We start from the raw sequence: 15,223 nt of genomic DNA, 5'->3' as shown, positions 1-15,223 counted from the left end.
TAGAATGTAAAGAAATAAGAAGTGATGGAATGGATAAGAGAGTCTATCTGGGTAAAAATCACTTTGGGGAAGAGAGCTACTAGAGCCTCCTCTGGGATAGTGCTTGGGGTGTGCTATAGACCGCCAGGATCCGATCTGGATATGGATAGAGACCTCTTTAATGCTTTTAATGAAGTAAATACTAATGGGAATTGTGTGATCATGGGAGACTAACTTCCCAGACATAGACTGGAGGACAAGTGTTAGTAATAATAATAGGGCTCAGATTTTCCTGGATGCGATAACTGATGGATTCCTTCATCAAGTAGTTGCTGAACCAACAAGAGAGGATACCATTTTAGATTTGGTTTTGGTGAGTAGTGAGGACCTCATAGAAGAAATGGTTGTAGGGGGACAACCTTGGTTCAAGCGATCATGAGCTAATTCAGTTCAAACTAAATGGAAGGATAAACAAAAATAGATCTGTGACTAGGGTTTTTGATTTCAAAGGGGCTATCTTTAAAAAATTAAAGAAATTAGTTAGGGAAGTGGATTTGACTGGACTGAAGAACTTGTGGATCTAAAGGCAGAGGAAGCCTGGAATTACTTCAAGTCAAAGTTGCAGAAACTATCAGAAGCCTGCATCCCAAGAAAGGGGAAAAAATTCTTCGGTAGGAGTTGTAAACCAAGCTGGATGAGCAAGCACCTTAGAGAGGTGATTAAGAAAAAGCAGACAGCCTACAAGGCGTAGAAGATGGGAGGGATCAGCAAGGAAAGCTACCTTATTGAGGTCAGGACAGGTAGGGATAAAGTGAGAAAGGCCAAAAGCCATGTAGAGTTGGACCTTGCAAAGGGAATTAAAAGCGATAGTAAAAGGTTTTATAGCCATATAAATAAGAAGAAAAGAAAAAAGAAGTGGGACCCCTAAACACTGGAGGATGGCGTGGAGGTTAAGGAAAATCTACGCATGGCCCAATATCTAAATACTTTGCCTCAGTCTTTAATGAGGAGCTTAGGGATAATGATAGGACGACAAATGGGAATTAGGATATGGAGGTAGACATTACCACATCCGAGGTAGATGCCAAACTTGAACAGCTTAATGGGACTAAATCGGGGGGCCCGGATAATCTTCATCCAAGAAGATTAAAGAAACTGGCACATGAAATTGCAAGCCCATTAGCAAAAAATGTCAATGAATCTGTAACCTTAGGGGTTGTACCGTATGACTGGAGAATCGCTAACACAGTTCCTATTTTTAAGAAAGGGGGAAAAATGTGATCTGGGTAACTACAGCCCAGTTTGTTTGACATCTGTAGCATGCAAGGTCTTGGAAAAAATTTTGAAGGAGAAAGTAGTTAAGGACATAGTGGTAACTGGGACAAAGTACAACATGGTTTTACAAAAGGTAGATTGTGTCAAACCAACCTGATCTCTTTCTTTGAGAAGGTAACAGATTTTTTAGACAAAGGAAACCTAGTGGATCTAATTTACCTTGATTTCAGTAAGGCATCTGATAAGGTTCCACATTGGGAATTATTAGCTAAATTGGAAAAAGATGGGGATCAATATGAAAACTGAAAGGTGGATAAGGAACTGGTTGAAGGGGAGACAACAACAGGTCATACTGAAAGGTGAACTGCCAGGCTGGAAGGAGGTTACTAGTGGAGTTCCTCAGGGATCGATTTTGGGACCAATCTTTTTATTACTGACCTTGGCACAAAAAGTGGGAGTGTGCTAATAAAGTCTGTGGATGACACGAAGCTGAGAGGTATTGCCAATACAGAGAAGGACCGGGATATCATACAGGAAGATCTGGATGACCTTGTAAACTGGAGTAACAGTAATAGGATTAAATGTAATAGTGAAAAGTGCAAGGTCATGCATTTAGGGATTAGCAACAAGAATTTTTGTTATAAACTGGGGACACATCACTTGGAAGTAACAGAGGAGGAGAAGGACCTTGAGTATTGGTTGATCACAGGATGATTACGAGTCGCCAATGTGATATGGCCGTGAAAAAAGCTAATGCAGCCTTGGGATGCATCAGGCAAGGTATTTCCAGTAGAGATAAGGAGGTGTTAGTACCGTTATACAAGGCACTGGTGAGACCTCATCTGGAATATTATGTGCGGCTCTGGTCTCCCATGTTTAAGAAGGATGAATTCAAACTGGAACAGGTACAGAGAAGGGCTACTAGGATGATCCTTGGAATGGAAAACCTGTCTTATGAAAGGAGACTCAAAGAGCTTGGCTTGTTTAGCCTAACCAAAAGAAGACAGAGGAGATATGATTGCTCTCTATAAATATATCAGAGGGATAAATATCACGGAGGAGAAGAATTATCTAAGCTCAGTACCAATGTGGACACAAGAACAAATAGATATAAACTGGCCATCAGAAAATTTAGACTTGAAATTAGATGAAGGTTTCTAACCATCAGAGGAGTGAAGTTCTGGAACAGCCTTCCAAGGGAAGCAGTGGGGGCAAAAGACCTATCTGGCTTTAAGACGAAGCTTGATAAGTTTATGGAAAGGATGATATGATGGGATAGCCTAATTTTGGCAATTAATTGATTAATTAATTAATTAATTAGCGGTAGATATGCCCAATGGCCTGTGATGGGATGTTAGATGGGGTGGGATCTGAGTTACTACAGAGAATTCTTTCCTGGGTGTCTGGCTGGTGAGTTTTGCCCACAAGCTTAGGGTTTAGCTGATGGCCATATATGGGGTCGGGAAGGAATTTTCCTCCAGGGCAGATTGGCAGAGGCCCTGGCGGTTTTTCGCCTTCCTCTGCAACGTGGGGCACGAGTCACTTGCTGGAGGATTCGCTGCACCTCAAAGTCTTTAAACCACGATTTGAGGACTTCAGTAGCTCAGACATAGCTTAGGGGTTTGTTACAGCAGCGGGTGGGTGAGATTCTGTGGCCTGCACTGTGCAAGAGGTCAGACTAGACAATCATAATGGTCCCTTCTGACCTTAAAGTTTATGATTCTAAGATTCTGTAAGAGGCTCTATTCAGAAGCACAGCTTCAGTTTCAGCATGCCACATTATATTCCCTTTTGGTTTAAAATTGCCAACTTTTCCCTTTGAAGATTTATTGGACTGGAAAGAAAATACTTGATTTTTCCTCCACACCATAGGAAATAAAAGTAGCAGAACTGCAGTATTTACTTTTATATCATAACACCACAACTTGGTTGTTGAGTCAAGAAGCATGCCCTTCCACGCTAGCAAGCATAAAGCATACTATGGCATTGGCAGCTGATGACAATGTTTAGGAAAGAGCTAATGACAAGTTACAGTAGATGAATGGAAGAATAGGGATACTTCCAAACCTTAGGTTTGGCCTAAACCTAAAATTTAGATCAACCTAGCTAACACCTTCTGTCGCTAAGTGTCTACACCAGAGGTCGGCAACCTTTCAGAAGTAGTGTGCCAAGTCTTCATTTATTCCCTCTAATTTAAGGTTTCGCATGCCAGTAATACATTTTAACATTTTTAGAAGGTCTCTTTCTATAAGTCTATAATATATAACTAAACTATCATATGTAAAGTAAATTAGGTTTTTAAATGTTTAAGAAGCTTCATTTAAAATTAAATTAAAATGCAGATCTTATAAATTTGGTGTAATCCTTGCCTTTGCTTTTCCTTGCTGAGTTTTCCAATGTCTGGCATGTATTTGGATACTTCACTGAGAAGCCTGTGTGCAGCTTGATCATTTGTTAACTGGCTCTGAGAGGGACAGAGGACAGATTCCATGTGTGAAAAATACCTGTTCACACAGGTATGTGGATCCAAATGCTGAAAGCATTGCAAACGCAGTTTTCTTCAAACAGTTAAATTTCACTGGCAGGGATGTCCAGCAGGTCAGAATTGAGGCCCCATGATCTCTCTTCGTAGCTTCAAGTGCACTCTGCAGATCTCCAAACTTCAATGCCCACAAATTCCACGGTATGCATCTGATGAAGTGAGCTGTAGCTCACGAAAGCTCATGCTCAAATAAATTGGTTAGTCTCTAAGGTGCCACAAGGACTCCTTTTCTTTTTGCGAATACAGACTAACACGGCTGTTACTCTGAAACCACAAATCTGAGCTTTTTTTTATTGAATGAGCTGCATTTTGAAATCTTCAACACCCATCCACTAAAATACAGACAAATCCAAGTTGCTTTCATCAAACTTTTCAGGTTTAATTAGAAAAGAAAGCATTGGGCCAAATCGCTAGAACTGTTGAAATCTGTCAGAATATTCTGATTCCAGTTCTTGCATGTACATTCTAATCTCAACGTCAAACGCAGTGCGCTGTTCCACGTGGCGTGAGAGTGATATAAGCAGCAAATCAGGACTTAAAAATATCCCAGTACGGTGGCGCTGGAACAATTTTTAAGGTGGGGGTGCTGAGCTGTGCCCCCTCTTGCCCCTACCTGCACCCCTCACTGCCCCAGGCTGGGGCCAGTGGGCCACAGCTGGGGGCAGCTGCAGAGCCCTGGGCCAGCAGCCAGGACCCCAGGCTAGCAGCATAGCCCCCAGACAGGTGGCCGGGACTCGGGGCTGAGGGGGACTGGCAGACGAAAACCCAGCTGGCAGGGGGCCGGCAGCCAGTACCCCAGGCCAGCAGCGGAGTCCCCGGGACCGATGGCCAGGACCCAGGCAGTGTGAGTGCCACTGAAAATCAGCTCGTGTGCCACCTTTGGCAGGCATGCCATAGGTTGCCTACCCCTGGTCTACACTACAGTGGTGATCTGTGTCACTGCAGTGCTCGTAGTTGTACATCTGCTCACAAGGTGATCTGTTAAAACTAAGTGCAAGTCTAAAATTTAGACAAGTAAAGCAGATCATTTTGGGGTATTTATTACTCACTTTATTCTTGAATATTGACCAAATGCAAAGTCCTATCTGCCACAAAAATCAAGTGTTTAGGGCTAGATGCCACTCCTGTTGATTTCAATGGCAAAACTACCACTGACTTCAGTTAGGGCAGGATTGTGCTTTTAAGCGCTGTGGCCTTCCCACTTCATTAACGGCTTTTAAACAGTCTTTAGCAAAACTTCTGAAGTACTGAAGAGATTAGAAACTGATGGGACCAATATGTCTTTCAGTCTCAGACTTGCATGTAAATCCATTTGTAAAGTTTCAACCACCCAAAAGACTATTTGGTTTAGTAACATTATCTGATTCACAAATTTGACATTACCACTACAAGTAGGACCACAGAAAAGAACCAGAGTTAAGTTTTGGGATTTCCCCCACATATATGTTTGTGATTACATCACCAGAAAAAGCATTTCAGATTTGACCTAGGCTCTGTGCTCCTCTGACTGACAGGTTTTTACCCACATCCTTTATTGTAAGCCTGCTGCCTTACTCCCCACCCCTCAAAGTCTCCCTTACCTTCCCTGCTAGAGTAGTCACTTCTTCCTATCACCCTCCAAGACCAGAGTATCATTTTTGATGGAGCACTAAGAACGGTGACTCAATGAAGCCCCACATGCAACACCACCATCCCCACTGTAGCTTTTCCCCCTTCCTCCTCCCATTGCAGCTTCAATGGAACCTGCTTCATGTCCAGGATTCCTTTTCTTAGACCCCACCCTCCAAGCAGATTCCATAATGCTAAAATTTGAGAGCCTGACACTTTCATCACCACCACAGATATCTGCTATGAACAGGGCTTTTTGATGTGTACATACTAGTTATATTTATAATTTTACTGTTAAAATTAACATGAACACAAAATTTGTCCAAAAGTTGTTTTTAAAATAGCTTCCACAACTTTTTAAAAAAAAGACATTTCTCAAACAGGCATTCCCTAAAGAGTGCTAGCACAGGAGAATTCAGGCAATGTTAACTAGACACTTTTGGAAGAAGAGTGACATTTTTGGCATTTCTCTCAGCTTGGAAAGAGAGATTTACTTCAATAGCCTCGTAAAATTTAAGTTAAACATAACTTAACCAGGTTGAATTATTGAGATCAGTATTCAACATATTAGGGAAGCTTAAAAACATTTTACCCAGCACTGCTGTATATTTAGCAGCATGCTTTTCCTGGGCCACATCAACTGCACCTTGGTCTAGGCATTCCCAACAACATAACACCTTTCAAAGTCTACAACTCTGGATTGTCATAACTGTCTTTCAGCCACAGGAAAGAACTCCTTTGCTAGACACTATTGCAAAAGTCTCAGGTAGTGGGAATTATTTCAGCCTGTGGTCCTCTACTGCATTCACCATTTCAATCAAACATTGTCAGTAAACAGGAGTACCAACTATTATGCCAGGACTCCTTGTTTTTGTGGATACAGACTAACACAGCTATCCCCTGATATTATATAAACAGGTGCTTTTATTCATCCTGAACCAAACAGAATGCATTACAAGTATTCAGCCAGCAAAACTTAAAACACTGCAACTGCTCCAACTGGCAAAACAATTTTCCATTGAGAATGAGGGGTGTAAATATGATCTCTACACACTTGTTCCAAAAGTTGACTGCCCAAAATTCAGAGGCCAGAACAAAGTGTGGCAAGTATTTTCCCCCCCAATGCAAACCCCACAGAACTTCTCCAACCATGAGGCCTTTAGCCAAGACTTTCTTAAACCAAGTATTATACCAGATGACATGTTCTACAGTTTCTACCTGATAAATTTAGAAGGGTACTTCCATGGACACAAGACAGGTCCTGCTTCAAGTCTAGTAATTAAAAAGGGGAAGTTCAGACCATGCTAGTACTTAAAATAAATAAATAAATAAAAGCAACACCAACATCTAACTTAGGACCATAGCAACAACATTCAGTAACTTGGTTATGTGAGCCTGTTCTTTGATTAAGGGAGATATAGTCAGAAGTTTATGCAAAATGCTGAAATTGTTACTAAATTTGTGATTATTTTAATATAAAATGAAAATTAAGTGTGTTCTTTCATGTTCTTAGTGGAAAGTATAGTTAAATATTTTCCTGACTTCTGATGGTTGTTTACTTCTAATGACAATCTGTAGTGTTTCTTACTTTGCACTCAAGATCAGTTATTTCTTTGTTCTTTTAAGCTTGACTTATATAAAGAAAGTTAAAGAAGTGGTCAGAAATTGCTAGAATAGTAGGAGGTTTAAAACATAAATTTCCTGAGCCTATCTTAACTAGATAATTTTGGCCATGTCACAGTACAGGGCAGTGCTCCAGGTAATCAAACCTACCTTTGGCATTGAGCACATAGAAACAGTGAATTGACTAAATGTAATGTTTCAAAAACTCCCAGGAGTTAACACGTTTTGATTCAACACAAGTCTAACATTTGGTTTGGGCACTAGTACACTTCACTATAAAGGGCCATTTTCAAAATTAGACTGAAAGGGAACATCCAACCAATAAAACAGCTTTGAAACCTAAATTAACAAGGCTATTTTAAAGGATTTGGTGATTTAAACTGATTTTGGTTTTTAACACAGGACTCATGAGCATGTTTTTTATAAAGCTGGCATTACAACTGTATCATCAGCTGTTCTAATGTTTGGCATACTTTTTCCAACTAGTTTCTCCTGAATTTGCTAGTTTAATACTTCAACCCTATTGCTTCAGAGTTATCAAGATCATGGTTTCATGATATATAATTTGACATAAGATACCCAAAAAATCTTTTCATATTTTTAGCCATAATTCTACTGAAACATTGTGTGTATGCAAAGCCCCTAATTTACTGGAGCAAGTTCTTTGCTCAGGTACACCTACACAGTGATCAAATGTTTATTAATTGGAGAAACCATTCTACTTCCCCATCCTCCAACACCTAGCCCAAGGGTGGGGAACCTACGGCCCATGGGCCAGATCCAGCCCGCTGCTTCATTTTAGCTGGCAGCTTTCCGTGGAGTGGGCCAGAAGCTCTGAGTCCCCCCACCCCCCAAACTCCGTGCCCTAAGTCAGAACCCCCTCCCTCACACCCTAACTCCTCCCAGACCCTGCACCCCCACCCAACTGGCTGCCCCAGCCCTGCGCCCCCTCCCACACACAAACTCCCTCCCTGAGCCCGCACCCCAAACCTCCTCCCACACCCCAATCCCCTACCCCAGCAATGAGCTTGCTCCTGCACTCCAAACTCCTTGGCCCCAGCTCAGAGCCCTCTCCTACACCCCAAAGCCCTCATCCCCAGCCCCACCCCAGAGCCTGCACCCACCAGCCAAAGCCCTCACCCCCTCCCGCACCCAAACTCCTTGTCAGAGCCTAGAGCCCTGTACCGCATCCTGAAACCCTCATATCTGGCCCCAACCCGGAGCCTAGGGGAAGCCCCGAGCCTCTGCACGCCCCTGCAGGGCTGTGTGTGGCCTGTGACTGATTTTTTTATGTGGGTCAGTTCCCTTGATAGAAAAAAGGTTCCCCACCCCTGACCTAGCCAATACTTTTTGCAGTCTCACATGCATGGCTTGTGTGGCTGGCAAACCCCCCCCTTAATCCTCTCCTTTTGCTGAGGTTTCCTAGGACCTCAGAGCTGCTCCAATTCACTCAATATGATGAGAAGGGGAATAAAAAGAGAGAAAGCGACTCCCTGGGTAGGGATTAATTATAAAGGCTAGTGTTTTAAGCCTGTGAAGGACTCCGCTGTGTACATTTCAATTAAACATTCACAATCTCTCTCAGCCAACTTGTCTAGACCCAAGCACCACTGTGAGCAAGCTGCAGCTACCCTTCACAACACTCAATTATCTTTTCTTTTTGGGGGTGGGGGGAGAAGAGGAGAGCAGAGGTGTTTAAACAATCAAACCTAGGGAAATGATGAGGCACAGAGGTCTTTGGATAGTTTCACTGCCGAGCCCTAATGGGCAAGGCCTGGGGAAGATCCACTGAAATCCCAGTGGGGTGTTAAAAGATGGCAGCACGTATGGGTGTAACATGGGGGAACAAGCTGTAAGAGTTTGCACCCACATTCCTCTCTGAGTTTAAAGGGCACCGTAGTGAACTTCCAAAGCTGGACAGGGTATAAGTACCTAACCCTCATTTTAGTTACACATACAACCCCCCCACCACCACCCCAATATCAATATTTTGCAGTAACACCCGTCCCCCACCACCTTGCAGAGTTAGTCTCTAAGGTGCCACAAGTCCTCCTTTTCTTTTTGTGGATACAGAGTAACAGGGCGGCTACTCTGAAACCACTCACAGGGACTGCCAGCGAAGTCACCCCACGCATGCACCCCCACTACAGAGCAGTCACTGCAACCGAAACTCTAAAGGAACTACTAGAATCCCGCCCCCCAAACACACACACAAAAGCCTCTGGGGTCTCTCAATTCACACCCAGCACAGCCACCCCCCTCCAATGCTCCCCCCCTCCCCGAGGAGAAGTGCAGTCACAGCAACCTGCACCCCAGGCCAGGCCATGAGTCTCCCCACATACACCAACCCCACCAGACACACACAGGCCTCACCCAGCAGAGACGCACCAGTCCTCCCTCACCCCCCCCTCCCCCCACCTAAGGAGACACATGCCCTGCAAAACGGGTCTCCACTATTCACAAACTGGAACAGCTGCTAACCACCCACCCCGACCTCCCCACCGCTATCACCCCCCCAACCCCCCCCCGCGCCACTCGCCCAACCCCCCACAGCCTCCCCACCTCTATCACCCCCACAGCCTCCCCCCGCGCCACTCCCCCCACAGCCTCCCCACCTCTATCACCCCCCCACAGCCTCCCCACGCGCCACTCGCCCAACCCCCCACAGCCTCCCCACCTCTATCACCCCCCCACAGCCTCCCCACGCGCCACTCGCCCAACCCCCCACAGCCTCCCCACCTCTATCACCCCCCCACAGCCTCCCCACGCGCCACTCGCCCAACCCCCCACAGCCTCCCCACCTCTATCACCCCCCACAGCCTCCCCCCGCGCCATTCGCCCAACCCCCCAGCCTCCCCACCTCTATCACCCCCCCAGCCTCCCCACCTCTATCACCCCCCCACAGCCTCCCCCCGCGCCATTCGCCCAACCCCCCACAGCCTCCCCACCTCTATCACCCCCCCAGCCTCCCCCCGGGCCACTCGCCCCACAGCCTCCCCACCTCTATCACCCCCCCAACCTCCCCCCGGGCCACTCGCCCCACAGCCTCCCCACCTCTATCACCCCCCCCAACCTCCCCCCGGGCCACTCGCCCCACAGCCTCCCCACCTCTATCACCCCCCCCAACCTCCCCCCGGGCCACTCGCCCAACCCCCCACAGCCTCCCCACCTCTATCACCCCCCAAGCCCCCCCCCGCGCCACTCCCCCAACCTCTCCCCCGGAGGGGCCTACTTCCCCCCCCCGCCCCGGGCTCCCCACCTCTATCACCCCAACCCCCCCCAGCCTCCCCGGCCCGGCCCGCCCCCCCGCGCACCGTCTCCTCGGGGTCGATGTCGATCTTGAAGGTCTGCTGCTGCAGGGTTTTCAGGGTGATCTGCATGGCGAGGGCGCCGCCCCGGGGCTCGGCCGCCCCGCGCTCGCGGCCTGCGCCTCCCGGACCCGCTCCCGCCGCCGCCGGGGCCCCGGGGGCCGCTCCCGCCGCTGGGCGCGCGGGCAGGGGAGGGGAGGGGAAGGGAGGGGGCGTCGGGGGAGGGGCGGGGGCGCGCGTGCGGGCGGGCGGGCGGGCGGGGGAGAGTCTCTCGCGGCTCACAGCCTGGCCGCCGCCATCATGACTCGCCTCCGCAGCCCCCTGCACAAGCGAGGAGGAGGGGGAGGGGAGCGGGGCAGGGACGCTCGGCGCGCAGGCGCGGGAGGGGGCGGCCGGTGCGCATGTGCCGGGAGGGCTTCGGCTGGGGCGGGAGAAGCTGCTGGGCAGGAAGGGGATTGAAGGAGGGGGAGGGGCTAAATTGGGCTGGGGCGGGCAGGGTCCACTTGGGGGCTGGGATTGGGGGCAGGGGCTGCGGGGGGCTGGGTTACGGCTGCGGGGGGGAAAGGGCTTCTGGGGGGCTGGGATTGGGGGCAGGGGCTGCTGGGGCTGGGTTAGGGTTGCTGGGGGGAAGGGGCTTCTGGGGGACTGGGATTGGGGGCAGGGGCTGCGGGGGGCTGGGTTACGGCTGCTGGGGGGCTGGGTTCGGGTTGCTGGGGGAAGGGGATGCGGGGGGCTAGGATTGGGGAGAAGGGGCTGCTGGGGGGGAAGGGGATGCGGGGGGCTGGGATTGGGGAGAAGGGGCTGCTGGGGGCTGGGATTGGGGAGAAGGGGCTGCGGAGGGCTGGGTTCGGGTTGCTGGGGGGCAGGGGCTGCTGGGGGCTGGGATTGGGGGAAGGGGCTGCTGGGGGGGAAGGGGCTGTTAGGGGACTGGGATTGGGGAGAAGGGGCTGCTGGGGGGCTGGGTTCGGGTTGCTGGGGGGAAGGGGGCTGCTGGGGGGCTGGGTTCGGGTTGCTGGGGGGAAGGGGGCTGCTGGGGGGCTGAGTTCGGGTTGCTGGGGGGAAGGGGCTACTAGGGGGCTGGGATTGGGGGAAGGGGCTGCTGGGGGCTGGGTTAGGGTTACTGGGGGGAAGGGCTGCTAGGGGGCTGGGATTGGGGGAAGGGGCTGCTGAGTGCTAGGTTGGGGTTGCTGGGGGAAGGGGGCTGCGGGGGGCTGGGTTCGGGTTGCTGGGGGGAAAGAGGGGCTGGGATTGGGAAGAACGGGCTGCGGAGGGCTGGGTTAGGGTTGCTGGGGGGAAGGGGCTGCTGGGGGCTGGGATTGGGGGGAAGGAGGCTGCTGGGGGGCTGGGTTCGGGTTGCTGGGGGGAAGGGGCTGCTGGGGGGCTGGGTTCGGGTTGCTGGGGGGAAGGGGGCTGCTGGGGGGCTGAGTTCGGGTTGCTGGGGGGAAGGGGCTACTAGGGGGCTGGGATTGGGGGAAGGGGCTGCTGGGGGCTGGGTTAGGGTTACTCGGGGGAAGGGCTGCTAGGGGGCTGGGATTGGGGGAAGGGGCTGCTGAGTGCTAGGTTGGGGTTGCTGGGAGGAAGGGGGCTGCGGGGGGCTGGGTTCGGGTTGCTGGGGGGAAAGAGGGGCTGGGATTGGGAAGAACGGGCTGCGGAGGGCTGGGTTAGGGTTACTGGGGGGAAGGGCTGCTAGGGGGCTGGGATTGGGGGAAGGGGCTGCTGAGTGCTAGGTTGGGGTTGCTGGGGGGAAGGGGGCTGCGGGGGGCTGGGTTCGGGTTGCTGGGGGGAAAGAGGGGCTGGGATTGGGAAGAACGGGCTGCGGAGGGCTGGGTTAGGGTTGCTGGGGGGAAGGGGCTGCTGGGGGCTGGGATTGGGGGGAAGGGGGCTGCTGGGGGGCTGGGTTCGGGTTGCTGGGGGGAAGGGGGCTGCTGGGGGGCTGAGTTCGGGTTGCTGGGGGGAAGGGGCTGCTGGGGGGCTGGGTTCGGGTTGCTGAGGGGAAGGGGCTGCTGGGGGGCTGGGTTAGGGTTGCTGGGGGGAAGGGGCTGCTGGGGGCTGGGATTGGGGGAAGGGGCTGCTGGGGGCTGGGTTAGGGTTGCTGGGGGGAAGGGGCTGCTGGGGGGCTGAGTTCGGGTTGCTGGGGGGAAGGGGCTGCTGGGGGGCTGGGTTAGGGTTGCTGGGGGGAAGGGGCTGCTGGGGGCTGGGATTGGGGGAAGGGGCTGCTGGGGGCTGGGTTAGGGTTGCTGGGGGGAAGGGGCTGCTCGGGGGCTGGGTTCGGGTTGCTGGGGGGAAGGGGCTGTTGGAAGGAGCTAGGATTGAGGAGGGAAGGGGCAGTCCCGGGGCTGTCTGGGATTGGGCATGAGTGAAGAGCAGTTGAGACTGGAGGAGGAGCTGGGATCCAGGGTCCTCTGCCCGGCTGCTACCCCTGTAGAGTGTTTTTCAGTATAATACACAGGAGCCTGAGCACACGGGGGTTGTGATGAGCATTACACATGGATGGCACCTCTCCCACATATTTTAGCAAAAGTGTTATACTCGTTTTATGATGCCCCTATAAAAAAAATCCTGTCTCACTATACTTCTATGGAGCTTAATGATGTCTGTCTGTCTCTCTCTCTGTAACCCGTTAACCCCCACCCTTTTTTTGTCCTATGACTAGAGGGTTGTTAATGGGCCACTTCACTTTTAATGGTCCCTTGGTGCATATCCTGTCTGTTGGATCTCCTATTTAGCTGTGACACACTAAGGCTATGTCTACACTGGCAATTGAATGACAAAACTTGTCTTTCAACGGTGTCAGCCTCCTCCCCCCACCCCCCAAAGGCGCAAGTTTAGCTGCGACAAGTCTCCTGCCGACAACACAAATGCTGCTCGTTGGTGGGGGGTGGAAGATTTTTGTCAGACATTGGCTACGCTGCCCGACTTTTAGTAGCACGGCTGTAGCGACGCAGCCGTGTCCCTAAAAGCTGTGTAGTGTAGACAAGCCCTAAGGCCAGGTTTACTTTGCAGACCTATGTTGCTCAGAGGTGTGACAAATCCACACACCTAAGTGACCTACTTATACCAGCCTAATCCCCCCACTCCCCATGTAAACAGCGCTATGTTGATGGGAGAGCTCCTCCCATCAACACAGCTACTGCCTCTTGGGGAGGTGGATTAACTAGTATCATCTTCACATACAGCGATACAGTGGCGTAGCTGCCCCGGTGCAGATACCCCACTGTAGTGCTGTAGGTGAAGACAAGCCCAAAGTACCTGTCCCAGACCTGATGAAGAGCTCTGAGTAGCCTGAAAGCTTGTCTCTCTCACCAACAGAAGTTGTTCCAATAAAATATATTACCTCACCCACCTTGTCTCACTCACACACACAGACACACCTAAAATCCCCATTAAATATCAATGTTAACATCATTTAGATGTCAACTTATATGAATGCTCCAACTACAACACTATTATACTATAAATAATAACAAAATCCCTCCTCCTTCTTATCCCAGGATGCCTTGCAAAGTTCTCTTTACTCTCTTTATGCAGGGTGAGTAGAACTTTGTAATGAGTAAGTAAAATATTTGGATCATTATCATCATTAGCATGGTAAATTGGAGGATTAGATTTTGTGCTTAAACTGATGAATGTCTCTGATAATTTTGCAAGGTTCCCAAGCAGCACTGAGGATCAGAAATTGGAGGATTTCTCTGTAGTCCAGGGGAGATTTAGGAGGAGCCTCATAGTGATGAAGTGAGCTGTAGCTCACGAAAGCTCATGCTCAAATAAACTGGTTAGTCTCTAAGGTGCCACAAGTACTCCTTTTCTTTTTGCGAATACAGACTAACACGGCTGTTACTCTGAAACCTGTCATAGTGAGAATGAATGTGTGAGGGGCATTGCTGTCTGCATCCACTGCACCTTGGGCTCTGACACACGCTTTTACCAGACAGCCAAAGAAACTGCTGACTGTTGCTAATAGGAATCCAGCAATCTTGACAGCAGAGAATAACTTGGTTGCTTTGTATTCAGGGTCATTCAAAAAGAGAGTGATTGAACTCACAACCGTGGGTTTAGCAGGCCAATGCTCAAACCACTGAGCTGTCCCCTCCCCTCTGTGTTCAAGCACATCTAATATCACTTGTTTTTGTACTGGTTGTTTATTTACAAATTAAAACATCATTTACCCTCTTTTACTACTCCTGCATGCTACTGTATCTAATTTTTTGTTTTGCAGCTAAAACCTTTAATTGTACTTTAGCGTTTCATTTAGCAGTGTTTGAATTAAAAGCAATCAAACCTCCTTAAATGCTGATTTCAGCATGTAAATATAGATGTTTTGTAGTTAATAGGTGAGCACAAATGTAGATATTTTGTAGCGAATAGTTCAATTTCCATCAATTGCACTACCCTTCACCACTGAAATCAAATAGAACCAGTTAAACATAAACAATCCCTTTTATCATTTGTGCATGGTTGCAATTTATACATTGCAAACTTCTCCTCCCAAATATAGGATCTGATCCTCATTTTCGCTGAGGCTGTTTTGCACCTCTCTGCCAGCATACGGGGCTTTAAAGATGGCTTCAAGAAAACGGATGCTCACTTTAAGGCCCTTTTACCTTGGCAGAGTAGTATAAAATGGCATCAGTGTAAATGAGAATCAAGTCCAGAGCTAATTTCCCAGACCTGAAGAAGAGCTTTGTGTAAACCCCACTTTTGTCTCTCCCCAACAGAAGTTGGTCCAATTCCTCACCCACCTTGTCTCTTTCGAATCCAAAGACATTTAATTTCTTAGGATGAAATTATCAAAGCCTGTTACTTGGGCTTTAAGTGAGGAATCAACAGCGGATGAAAAAGAGCATAATCCTCCCCTAGTGTAGAGGGCAAGGCCCTGGGGCAACTTTAC

At 49.4% G+C, this 15,223-nt stretch overlaps 1 protein-coding gene across 2 annotated transcripts in view; it reads right to left on the bottom strand.

The window, feature by feature from the left end:
* Window positions 1-10,497, bottom strand: part of RAD23B (RAD23 nucleotide excision repair protein B) — a 57,331-nt gene extending 46,834 nt beyond the window's left edge. For both annotated transcript variants that reach the window (XM_077817950.1, XM_077817948.1), the window contains exon 1: window positions 10,342-10,497. In XM_077817950.1, the coding sequence (XP_077674076.1) occupies window positions 10,342-10,407 (66 nt within the window). In that variant the 5' untranslated portion in view covers window positions 10,408-10,497. The remainder of the gene's footprint in view (window positions 1-10,341) is intronic.
* Between the last annotated feature and the right edge of the window lie 4,726 nt (window positions 10,498-15,223).

The sequence above is a fragment of the Eretmochelys imbricata genome, chromosome 5 (assembly GCF_965152235.1).
Source record: "Eretmochelys imbricata isolate rEreImb1 chromosome 5, rEreImb1.hap1, whole genome shotgun sequence".
NCBI lineage: Eukaryota > Metazoa > Chordata > Testudines > Cheloniidae > Eretmochelys > Eretmochelys imbricata.
This window is presented reverse-complemented; position numbering and strand designations above follow the sequence as displayed.